At 39.4% G+C, this 20,407-nt stretch overlaps 1 protein-coding gene across 1 annotated transcript in view; it reads left to right on the top strand.

The window, feature by feature from the left end:
* The first annotated feature begins 6,844 nt into the window (after nt 1–6,844).
* Nucleotides 6,845–20,407, top strand: part of NUDT14 (nudix hydrolase 14) — a 59,223-nt gene continuing 45,660 nt past the window's right edge. Inside the window, exon 1 of the mRNA XM_062576702.1 lies at nt 6,845–6,942. Coding sequence (XP_062432686.1) covers nt 6,862–6,942 — 81 coding nt within the window. The 5' untranslated portion in view covers nt 6,845–6,861. The remainder of the gene's footprint in view (nt 6,943–20,407) is intronic.

Genomic DNA, 20,407 nt, shown 5'->3' with positions numbered 1-20,407 from the left:
TAACATTGTCATGGTTGCAAAGCACTCAAAAGTTAGGAAATGCCAATGCCAACAGTCTTGAGGGCCCAGTTTAGGATGCCTAGGATCTTGTTTTTCAGAGCCCTGGGTTGTTGCAGAGCTCTCTGTATGATCAATAAACAAGTTTCTGACTTTCTAATGACTTCTTAACAACAGATCAGCTCAGCTAGTCGTAAGTTACTTAAACCACCCCAACTTAATCATGATCTGAACCATGATTTATATTGCTTCATGACTTGAACTCTCCCACGCTTGCATCCTGTTGCTCTGCCTCTACACCCCAGCTCCTCCAGTGCAGGAGTGCTACCAAGACTTCATTCACTGTTTTGTCCTTCAGTCAGATACATTCTTTGATGAATGTTGCATTCCCTTGGAGTAGTTTGTGGAGAGCTTATCCCATCCTTCCCCAGAACTCTGTCCAACTCACTTCTAACCACAAGAATCTCTCAAAAGCATTTAGGCCGTTTTGTTCTGTTTTGATACTGATGGGCTGGATTCCTAAGCACTGCTGCAATACAAATAAGTAACAAAATAACTCAGTATGCTTAATGAGGAAGTGGTAGGAAAATGTAAGTCCTTACATTTCCATTTCATAAATCACATATATAAGTGTACATCTTTATATTTAAATATGTCAAAAAAAAAGCCAAGTACCTGCTCCCTACATCTGGTGGTAAAAAGTCCAATCAACTTTTTTTTTTTCTTTGGAACATACCAATTTACTGAACAGAAACATTTCATAGAAACAAGTTGATTTCAATTAAATTCCTTTGGAAAACCAGCAAGCTTTCACTGGAACTATGCCAGCCCTGGCTTCTGAGTGGCCCAGCTGGTAGTCTCCTGAGGACCAGGGCTTCCAGCTCCCAGAGCTTCAACAAATCTTGCTAGGCAAACTGCCTGAAGATTAAGGACCCTTGGGCTTTGCATGTCTGCAGTCCAAGGCAGGCTACCAGGCATACTGTAATGGTAATTGGAGAGCTCACAGATACGAGGGTCATGGCCAACATTCAACTATCCAAGAACTCAGGCTCCAAACCTTTTTACAGACAATTTCAAACTATTGGAACTTTGAGATTTCCTGAGAAACCAAAATATTTTTCTCCTTACAGCTATATTGCACACATATGGGTCAAACAAAAGCAGATTCTTCTTATTCCTTTACTTTCCTTCAGCTGTTCCTTATTTACCATATGTTAGTCTTACTTGTTCCTTTGTATAAATTAGTTTGTAGCTCTTCTGTGAAGTATGCTGTTCTTTCTACCTGTATTTGAACAGTATCTAACATAATGAGACCCAGATTGTAGTTGTGCATGTACTATAATATAAACAACAACGTATTATCTTTTTTCCCTTGTTAGAGAAGAGCTTATTGAAAAATTAAAGACTTTCTTCTAATCATTTTCATTCTGCTAGCTGAAGGCAACATTTGTTGGATAGTAATTAAAATAATTAAAAACTATCTGAATTTTGCATGCATATTGTTTCTTAATTTTTCACAGGCTATGTTTGTTCTTTCCCTAGCTGAAAAGCTAGAAATCAGAATTTACTTCCCCTGTTCTCACCTCCCTCCCTCTAGTTTATACCATATTGCAACTTGTCATATTATATTATGAATATCGTATGAACTTATGCCTTATTGATTAGTTACATATTTATATTTAAGAGCTTTTTTCCTCTAGTATTTTTGGAGAGATTGATTTGACATGTCTTGGTACCATATCTATATTTATATTGAGTATATATAAATTGTATTTTCTTACCACATTTAGGACAAGGATTTTAATGATGACATGCAGTAAAAAAGCTTTGCATCAGCCCTTCATTTCACAGGGCAGATGGGTAAGTTTCAGATCCTATGTGAAATGGCACTGTTCTGCTTCATGCACGTGAGTTTTCTACTATAGCCACGAGACAGTACTTGACTTTGCAAACTGAAGAGCAAGATGGTCTTTTCTTGCTAAAGGAGACATGTTTTGGCTTTCTGAAAACAAGCAAAAGCTAATGAAAAGATCCAAGAGAAAAAAAAAATGAAATATTCTTCTGTCGCGGAATGCTAAATGCCAGCATGGCCACACACCATTCCTGTCTTGCTCAGGCTGCTGGTCTTTACGAAGCAAATTCTGCAAATCCATACCTGAATAATTACTCTGAGCTCTTCTGACTGAGGCTACTCATGTGATCAAAGTGACTCTGAACCAAATGACGGTAAATAAAATTGTTGGAGCATAATGTTATGTACTGCAGTGCAGACGTCTGATTTTGTATTTAGTAATGGGAATGTAAATTATCCAAAACAGAAAAAAAAACAAGAAGTGTCTCAAAAAAGTTGCTACTAAAACAAATACAAATTTCTCTAGGGATCTATTTACAATGCCAGGAGAATTGCATAAGCACAATTCCAGACTTTCATGAATCTGACCAGGGTGGTTATGCCCCAGAACAGAAAAATAATTAAAAACTAGATATTGGCAGCTTCAGGCTTGCTTTTCTTCAGGAGCCTAAGGGGTAAACTTTAGAAGGCAACTTCAGAACAGGCACTTCACTGTGGAAAGAACCTGCATCTGATCCCCAGAACGGCAGTGAATGCTAAAGTCTCTCTGGGAATGCAAGGACAGCCCAAAGACGACATACTTTCATACTGCCAAACAGGAGGATTCCCAACATGAGATTACAAAATACAGTGAATTTTGAACATTTTTATTCATTTTACTGGACCTTTAAAGTAAGATGCCCAGCCTTCCTGATACCCTTATTTGACCTTAGCAAAAAATGCACCTGCTCCAGGGAGCTGAGCAGGAGGAAGTTCAGGGAGTGTTTTTTAGGTAGAGGACAACGGCTCTGCAAGCGTCCCTGCGGTCTGTGCTGGACAGGGCTGAACTGAGCCTGCAGCTGGATCCTGGGTCAGCCAGCGTGTGCTGACTTCAGCAGCTGCCACTGGCTGTCTTCTGCTCAAACCTGGGTATTCAGATTATCGGTCACCCCAACATCAAGGCCTTTCTGTTAAATATGTGGCATTGCCTTGGCACAGCACCTGCACTTCGCAGCTCACAAGCCACAGAATTGCCACAGGTCTCTATTTCCTAGCTTTTTTTCTGCAACCATGAGGCTTAGAAACGGGCTTTTTAAAAACAAAAGGTAAGAATTGCAAGTCAGCACACCTCTGGTTGTTGAGGCTTTCGGACTTAAGAGTATTTTAGTAGCTTCCACAAATATCAAAAGAAATACAAGAAAACAATGATACTCTGCAATACGGTAAGTAGCTCTCTGGAGATAAGGAAGGCTCAGGACTTTTGTTCACGGACAGTCGCATGTCAAAGCGCAAAGTGAGCCTGATAAGGATAAACTGAATTTAAAAGCGCACGCACATACACGCACAGAAAATCACTGTGGAAAATGTGCTGCCTAACTGTGCATGAATGAAGCCAGCAGCTCAGGCACTGAGCTAAGCTCCAGCAGGAAGAGGGAAGTACTGAAGGGACATTCTGGGTCCAAGGTAAATAGTGCGGCTGCAGCCTGCCCAGATGGGCTGGGGCAGGTGGCAAAGGACCGTCCTGAGTCACACTGCACACCAATACACACACATACACGCACGCAGGTGCAGATCAGAAGATTTGCTTGGCTCCAGGATCTGCCAGAGGCAGGCGACGAAGGGCAGTAGAGCCAGGCTTGCACAGGAAACATTCTCTGTTGTGTCCCAAAGCAAATAGCAATAAAACAAACTGCTAATAAGGATGCAATCTGACCCTCCACAAAGCATGCGCCCAAGGACTCTGTGTCTGTGCGTGCAGAAGGGAGAGGGAAGGACCATGTCTGCGGAAACTGCAAACTTAAAGGGATTTTTCTTAAAGAAAAAAAATCGTTTGGATATTTTGCTGGTAATAAAAGTTAATCACAATATAATACAGAGCAAACACTGCTTTGAGGGAAAGAGACATCTGTTAAACAAAGAATATTACCCAGCAGAAATAATTCCTTTTTAATGCTAATGTTAACATTTCATTTTTTATAAGAAATTCCAGTGAATTTTCCCCTAAGACTCTTTAATTCCAGACATGACACTTCTTTTTTTGCTTCTCCTCTTGCCCCTTGACCTACGCTGCTGATGTTTCCTTCCAGGAAAGAAAGAAATCTTAAATAATATTTTTGCCTTTCTTTGAGTATTTATTACACAGTTACAAAAACTGTTCTCAGATCCTTTAGAACCCCTGCAGGTAAAACATTTAGATTTTAGTATTTTTCCAATAGAACACCAGTAGATACAGGAAACCCCAAAATTGATGAGGAAACCACCCACACCACCACTTACAATGTTATCCATGTTACTTTAATAGGCAAGAGCACAACATATAATTCAGAGGCCACTTAAAAAGGAAAGCATTTCACATTGTAAAAGGCAACCTGCCATTCTGACTCCTTCCTGATTTTGGGGGAGTAGAATTAACAATGACACTTAGCAAGGAAGATGTGATGGCACAAGGTAATTGGTTTGTGGAAGCATACCATCTGCAGCTATATCAGTTAGAAGTGTACTGGTAAATATGTATAATGGACTGCAATTTAACTGTAATAGCTGACAGTGATTTAGGATCTAAAAAGTTTGGCAGCTCAAGACCTAGAGAGAATATCCTAGAAACAGAAATGAGACCTCGTGGAGTGTCACTAGTTGAAAACAGAAGTTCCGAAAGCAATTAAATATCTGCTTAAATATTAGTATGGGAATGATATCACTGAAACTAATAGACACAAAGCATTTGAACACCTTGGAATTACGAGTATCTATTTTTATGAGTTTCTGGTGAAAAAGAAACACAAATGCTTCTCTTTTGAAATAGGACTCACAGAGATGTCTAATAACACACAATGGAGTAGGAATAGGAGAGCGATCTGCAAGCTAATAGCGACTTGAGGTTACAAATCCATATGGGGCAGCACTCCGTCCGGCCTCTCCATGTCCTTTGGGATCGAGTTACTTCAGCATGAGCACTGAGCACGTGCTGCGCAAGTCCATCCTGGTGGGACTTCGTGCACTGCATGAGCAGGGCTACCTTGCCTGCAGAGTGGGACTGCTGCTGCAGCGTCCCGGCACCAGTGGCCATAGGCAAGCTACAAAAGCAGTGCAAGGAGCTGGGAAAGCAGAAGTGCCTATCACCCATTCGGAAGTTATTCCCCATCACTACTGTCTGTAGGAAGATGTGGGAGCAGAGGGAGATTTCTCTTTCAGGATTGTTCCTGGACTGACAAAGTCACTTGTTGACACAGCATACCTAGGCCTTAATAATATATCTAGATATCTAGAATATAATGAAATTCAGGTCTGGTTGCTCTACACTAGCTTCCCATGTCCCACGCAGGACGTATTCTTCCTACTCATTTTCTCACTCAGATTTTACCTTTAAGATGATAACACTAAGCAACTCATATATGGGTTTCCCTTAATCTCAGATTGTTAAATCCTTAATTTAGCAAGTATGTTCACAACGAACACGGTCCAGTAAAGAAGCCTGCAACTTTCGATTACAATTGCAACACAAGAGCTTTTCAAAATGTTGTAATTTTTTCCTGTTACAATATGCTCAGTTGTTCCAGGTGCATTAGAAAGATCAGGTCTGTGACTATTACAGCTCCAAAAGCTTCCCACCTAAGAATGGAATAAGCAATCTATCACACACTATGACATGTTCCCAAAAACACACACACACTCAAAACCTTAAATGTTTATTGAAGAGGGCAATCTCACTGGCTGAACAACCAGGGTACCCAGTAACTTTTAACATAAGCAAACAGAGATACTGTAAACTTGCTATGTGTTTATACTTAAATTGGACTTGGAAGACTGAATTAATTTAATAGAAAAATATAGCTTAAGTTCCCAGGAGGTTTGAATGACCTCAAGACCATGCTGAAGACAGAGAAATGTAGGGACAGACTCAATGATACAGATGGAGTTACACAAACGTTTTCAAATAGATAATAAAAGTATACTGAATTGCCTATTTGTTATGAAAGTTTTGCAAATATGCTTCTTAAAATGTAATACTTTTCAGTCCCGTAAAACATATTTTATTATTTTGTCACTTGTTTTATCAGAGCTGATGGCAAGTGTGCTTTAATATAAGCGCTGCCTCAGTGAGCAAGTTTTGTAATAGCCTTACTGCTGTGACTCTTACTACCACATGAGATGCTGATAAACTTTTTTAATGATGCAGTGAAAGCAGAATAGAAAATAAACAGACGGGAGGAATTCCAGATAGTATTCTCAGTGCAGTCAATATATTGACAAAATGATTTGATTTATACAGCAACTGAAACAGCTGTACACAGGAACCTCTGCATGGAAACCAGACACAAATCAGAGAGATACTGACCACGACATATTGTGAGCGTCTACTGCTCATGAGCCTATAAAATCATTATTGGGAATATTAGAAATACCAAGGACATGGTCTAATGTTGCATATTGATGATCAAACTCCTACGAACAGCACGAAATTGTTAAATCTAGTAATGATTTGTTTTAGAAAACAGAGAGCGGCCGCTGTTCTGGAACTGGGGCACAGCCGCCACCGGGCCGGGCCCGCGGATCTGAGGGGAAGCCGCTCGCGGCGAGGAGCAGCTTCACCGGCGCGCTGTGTGGAGCGAAGCAGGGGACGGGGCCGCTGCCCGCCGCTGTTCTGGGGGGAAACCCCGCCGTTTCGGCTCCCCGCAGGGTGCAGCAGCGGCGGCCTCTGCGGCCCAGCCGCGTGGGAGCAGCCGGGCGCTGCGCGCGCCTCTGCCTCTGCCCCTTCCTCCTCCTCCTCCTCCTCCTCCTCCTCCTCCGCCTGGCGACCGCTGCGCCCGGCAGAAATGGAGGCCATCGAGGAACTGGTGATCCAGCCCTGCGCCTCCTCCCTCTACCTGCGCCCTTTCCGCCTCTGCTACCGGCAGGTGAGTAGCGCCGGCGGCGGCGGCCCCAGGCGGCGCGGCGCGGCCCGAGGCTGTTCGCCCCTCCGCGCCCGCCCAGCCCCTTCCCTCCCTCTCGCCCGCCCCTTCCTCCGCCGGGGCCGGCTGGGAGGGGGGGCAGCCTCCGCCGCCGCCCGCTCGCCTCGCCTCGCCGCCGCGCAGGGCAGGGCGGAGCAGGCCGCCCCGCAGGCCTGCGGCGTCCAGTGTTGCCCCCCTCCCCTCCCCCCGCCATTTTGGGCTGACGGTGGCGTCGCCCCCGGGGCGCGCGCGCCTCATGGCGGGCGGCGGCGCGGCCGCAGCCCCTGCCCCGCGGCGGCGGCCGCGCCCCCGGCAGGCCTGTGGGCCGCTCGGGGCGCGTTTGCCAGTGCCAGGGCGCTGGGCCGCCCGCCCCGGCGCCGCGGGTCGCCCTCGGCGGCGGCCACGTGCGTGGAGCCGTGGGGCGGCGGCGCGCGGGGCCGTTGGGTTTTTCCCACTCGGAGGCCTGCGCTAAGACAAACGGTTATTTACCTTGTCAGACATTATGTAACTGCGTTGCAAGGGTCAGCTTTGCGACACATGTGCGTTGGAAGTGGTAATAGGAAATCCTTTTCCTTACGATGTTTATATCGCCATGAATCACCGTCCAGAGGATCCCTGAGAATTAGAACCCGCAACAATAGAAGGAATGTGAGGCGTAAAATGAAAGTAGTTTCTCATACTGCAGAACAATAAATTTTCTTTGGTGAATGTTCTCTGCAACTCAGTTTTTGTGTGGAAAATGTTAGTCTGCTTGGGAATTAAACATTGGTCAGTCCAGTGTGAGCTTATACCCAGGAAAGGTGACGGCCGTACAAATACGGAACAGTTTGGGCAGCCCTAGAAATAAGTACTTCAGACCATGTCTGTTCACTCTCATTCACTCTTACTCCTTACTTCGCTTCTGAAGACATCAGTTAAAAAAGAGGGAATGCGTAATGAGGAGGTGTGATTAAGTCAGATAGTGAGATAAGATACAAAAAAGGAAAAATGAGCTTGAACAGCTAGCATAAAAGGCAGATGCAGTTTAACTGATTCTTATCTTGTTTATCTTTTTAATCATACTTTATTCTCCTAAAGAAAGCTTTCTTCTTGCCAGTTGGGATAATTAAAACGTTTTGACTTGCAAACAGCTGTAAGTTTTACACCGAATTAATTACTTCTTTTTAGGTATCAGAAAAAAAACCTGGAGAACATTTTTTCATTCTCTGAATTTTTGCTGGCTGATTTTGCAAATGACAGGGCTTCTTTTCATTTTTGAGTCATGATCTACTTACATGGAAAATGAGGTTCAATTAAAATGTACAAATCATCATTATAAAATTACTTTTAATTAAATACAGGTCTCTTAAACATGGTGAATATGTTCAAGAAGAAATAAGGATGTGTTTGTTCAGGCTGTACGTTCAATTGACATAAACTGGCATCACCACCAAAAGAAGTAGACATACGCTTCTCCATGTCTTGCTATTTGCTCACACTTCCTTTCCTCTTGTATGAGTGTTTGTGCAGTAACCTAGTAAGCTGGATCAGGGATCTGGTCCAGGTCAAATTTAATCTAGTCAAAAAAATAAGTTAATTTTAACCTAAATAAGGTTAAAAGACAAGTAAGGTCTCTGATGCAATTGAAATGCTTGTGCTGGTAATGTGGTGGTTAGAAACGAGTGTTTGGGGGCTGTCTGAGGGCAGAGATTGTTTCTTTTGGCCAGATCACTGTCTTAAAATGTACATGAAAATACAGCTTATATGGCATCTGTTTAGAAGCTGGCTTGGGTTCAGCCTACTGTGAGCATAAACTGAATGAGTGCACAACTGTCAGCAGCTGACCCCAGAGACAGGTCCCAAGTTTATTAAAAACACATTTTGCATTTAAAAAATGACTTATTAACTAAAGGAAATGGTAAGTATTTTTAGTCATTTGACTAATTATTTCAGCAGTGTTTAGGCCTGCTGCAACCCCCACAAAACACCTAAAGAGTTAGATGTCTAAAATCGAAGGGAGTTAGGTACCTAATTTATTTAAGAGCCTTTGAAAATTCCTCTGCTCACCTGAAACTGGAAATAAATCATAAATAAATCATAGAATGGTAAGGTTGGAAGGGACCTCTGGAGGTCATCTAGTCCAGCCCTCAAAAAATTTAAAACTAGCCCTTGATCTTTATAGATTTATCATGAATAGATCTTCCCCTTATACAACTGTTCTTTTATCCGCTAGCTGGAAAAAGAAACTTTTTTTAGTTCCCAATTGCTACTTTATCTTAGAGTGAATTTAGTTTTTCAGTTTTCCCCTTTCACGAATTCCCTGCATTGGCTTGCTAAACTGAATCCAGATCTACTGAAAATCTTTCTGAATGATAGAATAAGCGAAATGAGGAAAATTAAAATAATGGCATTTGTTGTAAACTAATTTGGATACTTATTTAACACAATACATGGCATTGTACTATAGTTGGAAAACTTGAGGTGGTCGCAGACATTTTTGTGAAGCTATAATTGTGTGACCTATAATTCACTGTAGTGAGAAGACGACTCATTGATGCATATTTTTACATTTAAAATAGTTTTGGTGAATGACAGCTTAGGCTTAGATTGTCATTTTGAAATTTAAACAGATATATTCATGAAATAAGCATAGATTTGTTTGCTCAAGGTAGTATAAAAATGCAAGCTTTTTACTTCATTTATTTTTGTGACTATTTTTCTCTGCAAGCAGAAAATGGCAAAGATTTTTAAAAACAGTAAATGATTTTAAGATTTATCTTACATTCATGAACTCTTACATTACAGAACTGATTCTTAATCATTTCATCTAAAAATTACAGTACTTGTGTGGAGGTAACTTTGGTTTCATTACTGTAGCTAAAGGAGTTAAGTCTTCAACGGTTAAATGTAAGTTCAGATACAGGTGGCTTATATTACAATTTATCATACAAGTCTGGTTTTATCTATGCAAACTATGCTCCGCTGAGTTGTAAATCACTGTTGCTCTAGCTGATTTGCAGACCACCAGAACTCTGCAGGTTACCAGGAAGCGATCCATGAAATGATTGCGTATTAAAAATATACCCTGTATGCATCCGGTCTCATGCAATTGGCAGTACCGCATTGGTGCTTTCTAGCAGGTCAGTTCAACTACTTTACTGTACACGCTAGTAAGTGTTTATCTACATCTCCCTGTTCTTATTGCTAAATAAGATACAAGATGATCTGTGGAGATTTTTTTTTCTCCTAAGGGGAATGGGGAGGAGCTAAATCTAAACAAAATGCTGAGGAAACTGTTATAAGCCCATACTTGGATATGCCATCTGAAGATTGTGGTCACACCAGAGCAAGGGTGGAGCCAGAGCCTGGCTGTTTCTCTGTCTGTTTGTCAGAGGTACTTAACACATTCAAAATTGCAGGCCCAGAGATTTGATTAGTATTTAGGCCAGCTGAATAGTTTGCTTGGGTGTCTGAGTGTTCAGACAAGGAGTTCTGGACACATGAGCGAACAAAGTTGTATGTACTTAGAATCAAGCCAGGAGGTTATTTTCATGTTAGATAAAATTTCAAAAGAGTCTTTATAGAATTTGTGCTGGCGTCTTAATATTGCCTGTGTTCTATTTTAAAAGCTTGAGTTCTGTTTTGGATTGAAGCTGTTGATTCTTGGGAGATGTATTTGGTTTTTATATAGAAATACTATAGGAGCGGGAGGACAATGTAGATTTCTGGCTATTTAGTTATTGAGGTTTATTGTAATTCTTAGAAGTTCCTGAACTTACGGTAATTCATGCCAGCCATGGATCTGCTCCCTAAAGAGTCATGAGATCTCTTCATATGAACCTTTTCCCCCTCCTCTTTCTCTAACTATATTTTTTTAATGAAAGTAATGATCTCTGCATATGTCTGACAAAGAATAAAAGTAGGCGTAAACCCTTATGAACGACTTCAGGGCTTTGCAGCGTGTGTGGATGGAGGTATCTAAGTTATGAGGAGAAGCCTGGCTCCAGACACATCCCTGTGACAACTATTTTTTAAATGATTTGTGCAGTCTTTGTACAGTACAAAGGTAGAAACAGAAGCTCGATAAAGGAATCATAGGAATAAAAAAGCTAAAGGCAGATTTGTATCGGCTAATGCAGAGGGGAAAGGTAAAGCTTAAAACTGTGATCTTCCAAATAGGCATTTAACAGTTTCTCAGACTAGACCCCATGTTTCACTTGCGATTTTTAGGAGTGAACCCTCCTTCCTGGCAACACAGCCCTTAGTCAAGAAATGTTTTATTTTAAGTGGGGGAAGAGTGAGGAGAGCAAGAGATGGCCAAGGCACCTTACGTAGCCTACTGACTATGCTGTTCGTTTTGTCAGTAGGAACCCTGCTTATGTATACTTCTTCTGCTTGATTCAGAAAGAACTCATTTATCTCATATGTAGGATAGCCATCTGGCTGGTTTTGATTTGTACTTGCCCCCAAAGTGCAAATTGATTTGTTGTCTAAAGTGGGCTGCTTTTCTTTTTTTTTTAATATAACACCTCCTAGAGGATTGTCTTCTCTACCAGGAACTCCATGGCAAATCTCTTTTCATTTTTTCCTATTGAAGTTTTTCTGCTTTTCATAAATAATTTATTCAAGAGACCAGAGGGATGGCTAATGAGAGATTAACTCTATGCCCAAGGGCTAGGGCATTTCCCTGGGATGTGGTAGAGTCAGGCTGCAAGATCTTGCTTCAATTACTGTTGCTTCCCACATCACAGGAGAGCGCTCTCACTGCCGGGAAAAATACTTGTGTGTAAATCTTCGGCTCTCTTTTGTGTATGTTAGCCAGGCACTGGACTGTATATTAGGTAGGAAAGAAAATACCAAATTTAAGAGTCATGCTGAGACCAAGGCATGAAATAAACTGAGCAACTTCTGAGCAGCATTGTCAGGATTTTGGGCAGGATTAAGTACCCAAATGGGAATGTGGATTCAACATAGACTTAATCAGCAGCGGAGCAGGGGTTTCAGCGGTTCTGTAGGTTAGATTTGGACTGTAACATGGTGTGTTGACAGAGCTTTGGTGAATCTTACTGCAGTAATTTAAGATGTTACTGTGCGCAACTGTCTGTCCCGTGCTAGTGGTTATCACCCTCTGAGAATCAGCAGAAGGGAAAGCATTTTTGCTGCAGTTCTTTCTCAGCTGTTTCAGTTTAAACCCACGTTCATTAGCAGTTTAAGTTATATTGCTGAGTTTTGCATAGAAAAAAGTGAAGTGCCTTTGCATATTCTTTTTGGTGACCTCTATATTGGGGACGATACCCTTCAAGGGAAGGCAGAGCTTCAGCTCGGGGGAAGCATCTAGCTGGCGAAATACCTTCTTAAGCTGTTTGGGAAGTTTTGCCCACAGCCCACATACGAAAGCCTTTATGAATCTAGCCCAGACTTCTACAGGTTTATTTTTGAAAGTGGTTCTAGCAAGGGAGTTCTTGCCACCGCTTCCTCGCAGTATATAGATATATGGATGTCTTCTGCCCAGGATCTTTTAGAAGTTTGCTGCTAGACTAGTACCAACTGTCATTAATTTTCCAAGTATGTGTGTAAGTGCGGTTAGGTATAAAATCTGTGGAATGGTAATTGGGCCTCTTTTTCAATGGTATGGGACAAACCTTGAAAGCTCTGTGCCTGTTGACTTAATAATACAACCAGTATTTGTAAATTGGAACTTCGTCCTTTTTTGTGAACTTCGGTTTGCTTCTACAACTCAGAGTAGTCCAGGGCCTGAGCAACATTTCTCCTCTATTGTTTTAGAGCCGTTCATTTTGAAGTTAAATATGTGGAAAATGTTTTCTTGAATACCATGTTAATGCATAATGTGTTCATTAAGTGTTTAGGGAATTAACTTGTAATAGCTTCAAGTATTACAGTCATTCTAAAATAATTTTCATGACTATTGTAGAATTTAACACACAGTGAATGTTATAATGCATAGAAAATGTTTCTCAGAAATAATGTGCAATTCATGAGTGTACCAGGAATTTCTTATTTCTAATCCTAAATTTCATACTGCTTTTTTCTGTGATCGTGAACAACCACTTTTTTTCTGTGTTTTTGCAATTTACCTGTCTCAAAGATGCCATGAAGATCAAGACCCTAATTCTCCAACGAACTGTGTGCATGCAGAGGAGAAGCAAAGCCTACGTCACTTATGTCATGAAAACCTTGAAGATGAAAAAAGCAAAGCTGTGTAGTGTTCTTTCTTTAAACAATCTGATTTTTTTTTTTTTTTTTTTTTTTGTATGGTAATAGCAACATGAATATGCCCAGCTGCCTGAAATATTTTCTGGAACTTCTTTCTGTTTTTTTATAAACATGAAACATTCTTTTCTGTTTTTACAGTTAGGAATGATGCTGTTAAGGGAGTAAACATTGTTCAAGTTACCTGTTCTAACTAGTAACACTTTTCTGTTGACTCTTCAAAAGGCTCCAGTAATAGGAAATATGCTACCCAGTAAGACATTTATTTTATAATTCATTTTTTCAAAGCAGTAGTACAGTAACTGGAGATGATATTTTCTCTGCAAAATTCATTTTAATTTCTTCAGCTTTTCTGATCTCTTATGTCAGTATATAGTATTAATCTTAAATACAAACAAACCACTCCTAGCTTAAGAAGCCCCTGAGCTGCAAATTGCTGGAGGTTGAGAGCATCTTGCCAATATATTCTTCCTGAAATACCTTGGCCACTGTCAGGGGAAGGATGCTGAAAGAGACATTTTTGATATAACTGATACGACTGCTGCCATGTTAATGTGAAACTATGGTTGAAGTACAGGATGATTCTTTTATATGCATGAAAGAAAGGAAACACACACAGTATTAGTAATAATACCATTAGGGAGTTAAATCCTGAGGGGACACATACTTCTAAAGAAAGTGTTCTTTGCAGTAAAGGCTCAAATTTAAGAAAAGAAATTAAGGAATCTAAGTATGTGCATTTGTGGCTCTGCCATATATCTTCAATGCAATTATGGAAAGTTGTACAAGTTATTTTAGAATTAGGAATTACCAAAGGCAGAAATAATAATAAGAGTTAGCAAATAAGAGAAGTAGTTGAAAAGAACACCAGTCTCTTCTTTGTTTTAGTGAATATTGTGCTGTATTAATCTTAATTTCTCTAATATGCTTCAACAAGAGAACATAGGATAGTTTGAAGTAAATACATGGAAATTAGTTGGCAGTGAAAAAACATCAAGTTTTTTGATGACTCATAGTATGATTCGACAAACTTAATGACAGCAAATATCTCCTATTGGAAAGAATAAGGCAGTGTGCATCATGTTTCATATCCTTCCGCAGAGCTCAAATATATCTACGCTTGAATAAGCGAACACTAAAATCTTATTTAATGCCATTAGTAGCTAGAACATGAATGCTTGGGAATGGATGGTTACTGTGAAATAGCCATGAAATTGAAAGCTAGTATTAGGAGGAAGTGTGTAAGTTGTAGTTAGGTTAAACTAATGTTTTTCAAGTTCTGATACCCTGCTCATTGATAACCGTTAGACTACTTGTAGGTGGCCCACATAGGTCAGATAAGCAGATCAACTATCAGTGGGTTTTAATGTGGTACACCAGCTTCACTGGAAGATGTTTGCAGGTTTGCAAATGAAGAGGTTAGAAAACCATTGGTTTTGACAATACCACTCGAGTAGCCTCGTCTGCAAGGGCTTGTCTACACAGGACTTTTCCTGATTAACTCCATGTCCTATTCTACAACAAAGAGTCTGGTTCTGTTTACATTAAACCATTTTCAAAGTACAACTGCGCTTTGAATTCATACCCTGCCTTAATCCATGTTAACTTTCCAGTGTATGCCCTAAGGGAGCAGTAAACTAAACTGAATGACTGTGTCCACATAGGGGTTTAATGGAGTTTAACTAGCAGAAATCAAGTTCATCAGATTAATTTTCTTGATGCCCTGGTATAGACAAGCCCTAAGAATACAAGTGGTTTAGTTCTCAGTGAATGAAATGTGTTATAATATCCAACAGTGAGATTTTATTACATTTTTGTGTGTGAAATACGACTACTGTAGTATATAAAATGGTATTTTGACTTTTTTGGTACTGTGACTTTTGTAGTAATTGCAGCTAAATCTGAGAAACTAGTATTCATGTGCTTCAGCTACTAAGTGCTGTATTTGTTTTTCAATTTGGATCAAAATACATATGTTTGCTTAGATAGCGGGTACTTTTTTCCCCCGGTACGAAAAAGTCTGTCCTCTGACTCATTATTTCAACTCCGACAGTGTGTGTATTTAGCGCATTTTAAAGCAGATGAATACCGTAACATTTTAAATGTTTATAGCAAATCTGAATATTATGGAAATTTGACATTTTCCATAAATGAGAATATTCTTTAAAATGTCTAAGTAGATAAATAGTTTTGATGGCCTATATGGAATGAAAATGTACTTCATTATATTTCAGAAAATTCACATGCATTTAAAGTAATGATTTAACCTCAGCTACTGCCATATTTGAAATGCATTTATATTCTCAGCTACAACTCAAAAGGCCAGCTCCCGTGTTCTGAAATTTATGTATGAATTGATGTTGCATAAATAATTAAATAAATATATTTTACTCAGCAGGCCTATAAGGTTAACTGCCTGTCTGACTTACATTCGGATTACTTTTTTGACATAATTTTTAACTAAAAACAAATCTTCTGTGTCAAAGAACTTAGTTTCCAATAGTACTATCCTTCAGACATTGACCGAAATCTTAATATAGCAATGCTAAAGTTTACAAAAGTTTAAACAAACTGAAACTCAGTTTTTCTTAGCAGTCAACTAATGTCACACTAAAGCCACGATCGCTGATCAAAACAGAATTAATTATTTGTTGCGCGTTGTGGTTGCTGTGTCAAAATCCTTTAAATGCCTCACGGAGCTGAGAGGGAATCTTAGAGCCTGTGACAGAGCAGCTGGTCTGGACATGGGCTGATGCCCCAGTTGACAGGTTGTTGGATTAGAAAGAATATCAAAGGCAGTGAGTAAGATTAGGGATAAGTGAACATCTGACAGCAGTTTGCAGCAGGGGAGAACAGATGATAAACAATGGGAGCGGGGCGCGTGGGGGGGGAGAGGTGAGAAGGCCATGGGAAAAGTGTGGCGGCAATCACTGAAGCTCCAGGTTGCCGAGCCTCATGAATAGAACAGGAAATGGGATTTGCTAGGACAGATGTGCCGAGTGGTGATGAATACATTATAGGGAAATGAGGCTAAAGTCCTAAAGGTGAGAGATGTTCTTTCTCTGAAAATAGAAAATAAGGGGAAAGTTTACGCTCCTGGAGAAATAAGCATTGATATTTGAAAAATAATACAGGAAGAGAAGCAATTCAAATGGTGATTTCAATGAAATGGTTATTATTCAGTAAAGTTTCTGACAAACTATGAGTCATTTACTTCTATTATGATGATACTTAAATATTATTACAAATATATTGCAAGTGTTTATTTTAAAGCTAAAGCTGCATGAATGATGGAATAGTTTCAGTGATGGAGTAACCTCTTGGGAAGCACTGAGCGGATCCTGCTCAGTCATGTTTTCTGTATTTGCTGTGTGCTATATGGCACTCATATAGCATAGATTTGATCCTGCCTCTATTAAAGAGTTGTGCTGGGTGATCCTGTGAGGTCTTTCTAGCGTTACATTTCTCTAATCCTGTCATGGGATTGTATGCTTGTTGAAAGTCATGTACAAGTGTAGCTTTTCTTTAGAATATTTTTTTCTATTCTCCGTCAAATTCATTGTTTTCAGTTCTTGCAGGATCTTTTTCCTATAGTTGTGATACAGTTATCACAGGAAACCAGAAGAAACTTTTTATATTTTCTGATAAGACTGTATGTCAGTTCACAGAATTTCTTCTGACTTTTTTTTTAAGGAAATCTCATTGAAAAAACATTACGACTTTGATAGCAGATTTCTTTAGCAGAAAGAGGGTATGCAGCAGGGATGATATGTTACTCTGAGGAAAATATTGGTAAGATTTGTTCTCAGACATCTAGGAGGTTATTCCACAAGACATTCTCCCGCTTTGTAAAAGGAAATAGGAGCTTGTTGAAACAGAGTAAAAACACGAACTATGAGCGTCACCAACTGGAAAACAAAAAGCTCCATGGCCGAAGGACAAGAGGTGACTTAGCTGTGATGGAAATGCCCACCATCTGTCTTTCCTGACCTCGGCTCTCTCGTATGGGCCGCCTCTGTCCTGGGGACGCAGAGACGTCTGCCTGGCCTCGTTCAGTCCCTGCTTGCGCCTAGCCTTGTGTACTGTAACCGTAGCGCTAATTTTTAGAAGAAGAAAGAATTGTAGCTAGAATCTGGGATTAATAGGTATGTCTGAAAACCTGGTTTCATAAAAGTAGCGGTTTGTATTGCAAATATTCAATGTGCTATATTTTGAACGTGATAGTATCACTTGAATACCGCAGTTATAGTATCAGTACAATTCAGTTCAATTAATTGCAAATTCAATACAAGTTATGAATGACTTAAGGAGCAGGTGCATTTCTTTGTACTTGTGGTCTCTTCAAAGTAGCTGACAGATAAGATGTTTCCAAGTTACTTGTGTATTTTTGGTTATCATTTTTTTTCCCAAAGGAAAGAGGATGAGGAATTGGCCACTGCTATAGGAATTAGATTTCAATTTGTTCTTTCAAAACTGAAAGGTGAAAGTGAAATTAAGAAAATAGCAAAACCTGGAGCTAGTTGCATCTGTCGCTTTGAACTGATACTTGGGGGGGGGGGGGGAGAAGGGAGAGGATGAAAAGCCCTGAGGATCTTTGTGAAGAGGGTCTGTGAGAAAGTCTTAGGAGAAAAATCTAAAGGTTGTTACTAAGCCTTGGCTTCTGTTAGCCCCCTGCTGCTGTTCTTCATCAAGTTATTTTAATGGCTTTCAAAGCAAGTGAGTGGAAAATGGTTTCTCTGAAACTTTTAAGGAGACTGAACTGAAAAGTGTCATTGCTTTATAAGTAAAACACATCAAAGATTGATGGAAGAATTGCTTGTTAAACACATCGTAGATTTTAATTAAAAAATGGAGATATCATAAAAGAGACATCAAATTGTCATAACTGCCTAAAGGTGAAAGTTTAATGGTTTGTCATCTGCTCAGGAACCTGTGTTAAGTGTCTCTTTCATAGCTTTTGTGACCCTATGTATGTGTGTATGATTTTTTATTTTTTTTTTCCTCCTCCTTTCTGGAGGAAAAGTATGAAAGTGAAAATGTAAGTGGTGGTTACTGTGCTTTTCAATTTTCTTTTGCCTATATTCAGGGATAGCTTTTTTCTGATTTTTTTTTTTTTTATATGTAATGCTTCAAATTCCTAAGTATTTTTTTAAAATAGTTACTTTTCTTTCTGGTGCATTATATTAATTATATTGTCTGTGTCCACTCTTTGCAAAGCAGATTTGTGTATTACAGAGTGATTGCCTGAGTCTGTCTGCTGGAACCTGCTCCTCTCCCTTTCTTTTCCTCTCCCCTCTTTATTTTCCCTCTGCAGTCCTCTCAGTCAACAAACTGTGTTTTTTAGAGTTGTGCAGTAGATTTCTTACTGATGGGAAGAAAATATTTAGTGCACAGAGAAAACAAGGGTTTCACTGAGAGTTTGAGCTGTATAGTTTTGAGCCAAATTTTCCTCCTTACGCGTGAGGCAGCATATGATCAAAGTGCATTTTCAGTAAGCAAATACAAATAATTATTTTAAAAGATTAAAAGAGCTCTTCAGGAACCTAATACAGCACACAGAACGTTAATCATTAGTCCATTTTACAATTTCAGAAATGTTAAATGTAATTTCAATTTTATTTCATGCATTCTTTCTGAAGTTACACAGCTAGGTCTTAGGCATGATTATGGCTCTAGATATGATTCATAATGAAAAAAATAGTTTTTGCCAAGAGCCTGATATATGATAATTGCATACTGGATTGTTTGCACATCCTGTGCTTAGAAACAGTATGTATCACTGAAAAGCATAATATTATTAGAGTGATTTTGTAAGGCTTTCGTGATGTACAGGCTTATTGAAAATAGAGACTAGGGAGACTGACTATGCAAGCAATGTCACATAGAATTTAATAACTTTGTGTTACTGTTCTAACAATTCTTGTCATTTTAGCTGATGTTTTAGTTGGCCATAATAGTTGAGCATCTTTATCTCCTAACTCTGTCACATCAAGATGAGTAAACGTTTTTTTAAAAAGTTTGTGTGAACCTGTTTGTTAACTATCTCTTACTGAAACTCAAACCTGAAACACAGTTCATTCTTGTTTAGTGTTTTTATCATTGACCAACAATTACCAATTGGTATTTGTGAATTTGTAATGGAAGTAACATTATGTTTTGCTGCATAAAAAGGTTCTAGACTGTAAAAGGTTCCAGATTATAAAAGGCTAGATTTTGTGCTCCTTAGTATATATTTTTATACACTTCTGAAATGCTGACTGTGTTGAAGGCAGTGATATTTTTGGTGCTCATATTGATGAGGCCAGGATTTCACTCACATTGTTTCTACTTAATCCTAAATTAGGCAAACTCCCAAGCAATTTGACTAACAGATCTTTTTAGTTAGAAAGTAAGCACTGAATTGCTGTGATAGCAGTTACCCACCTGTTTGACCAGAAATGACATATTCTGGCAAACTCAGCTTAAGTCAGCATGTGGAGAAAATAAGGGAAGTAGACAAATTTGCATAGAGTATAACATTGTACAAAATTTTAAGATGTTTTTAGGATATGAGCCTGTACAGCCCTTGTATATAGTTTTATTTTGAACTGATGAAATAAAGTATAGCTGCTTGCTTCATTCAGGTTTGTTTTGGCTTTAGTGCAGATGTTTATTATTGATTAGTCACTTAAGTATGTTGAACTTGAAGCAGCAGTACTAGAAGAAGAGTTGGCTGTCAAGCTTTTTGACAAGTCTGTTCTAGATTTTTATATCTGTGTCTGTGCTTAGTACTCTGCTTTCAGTATTGTAGCATTTCTGACACTTTAAAATATGGGACATAAATAGGCAGTTTTCTGTAGGTAGTTTTTAGCAGAACAGCCTCTCAGCAATGCTTTAAGAAATTGAGTGATGTCTCCAATTTGATTTTTTTTTCATATGGTTTACATGGTTACTGGCTTATTTTGTCTGCAAAGTTTATGTTGTTCTTTAGAACAACATTTCATAGTGCTGCAGCTCTGTACAGCCTAAAACTTGATCAGTAACTTGTTGATTTGTCACGCTCAGGTAATAGTATGAAAACACCACCTATTCAGTGAAACCAGGGTCAATAATCAGTAGTACAGAAGTGAACAGTATAGTACTTTACTGGGTACTTCTTCCAAATGTGACACCTGATTTTTTTTTTTTTTTTTTTTTTTTTTTTGATAAAGCATCTTTTTTTCAAGGATAGGTGGTTCACCTG

Source organism: Rhea pennata, chromosome 5 (assembly GCF_028389875.1).
Source record: "Rhea pennata isolate bPtePen1 chromosome 5, bPtePen1.pri, whole genome shotgun sequence".
Classification (NCBI taxonomy): domain Eukaryota; kingdom Metazoa; phylum Chordata; class Aves; order Rheiformes; family Rheidae; genus Rhea; species Rhea pennata.
Note: the sequence above shows the minus strand (reverse complement) of the source record. Positions and strands in the feature narration are given on the sequence as shown.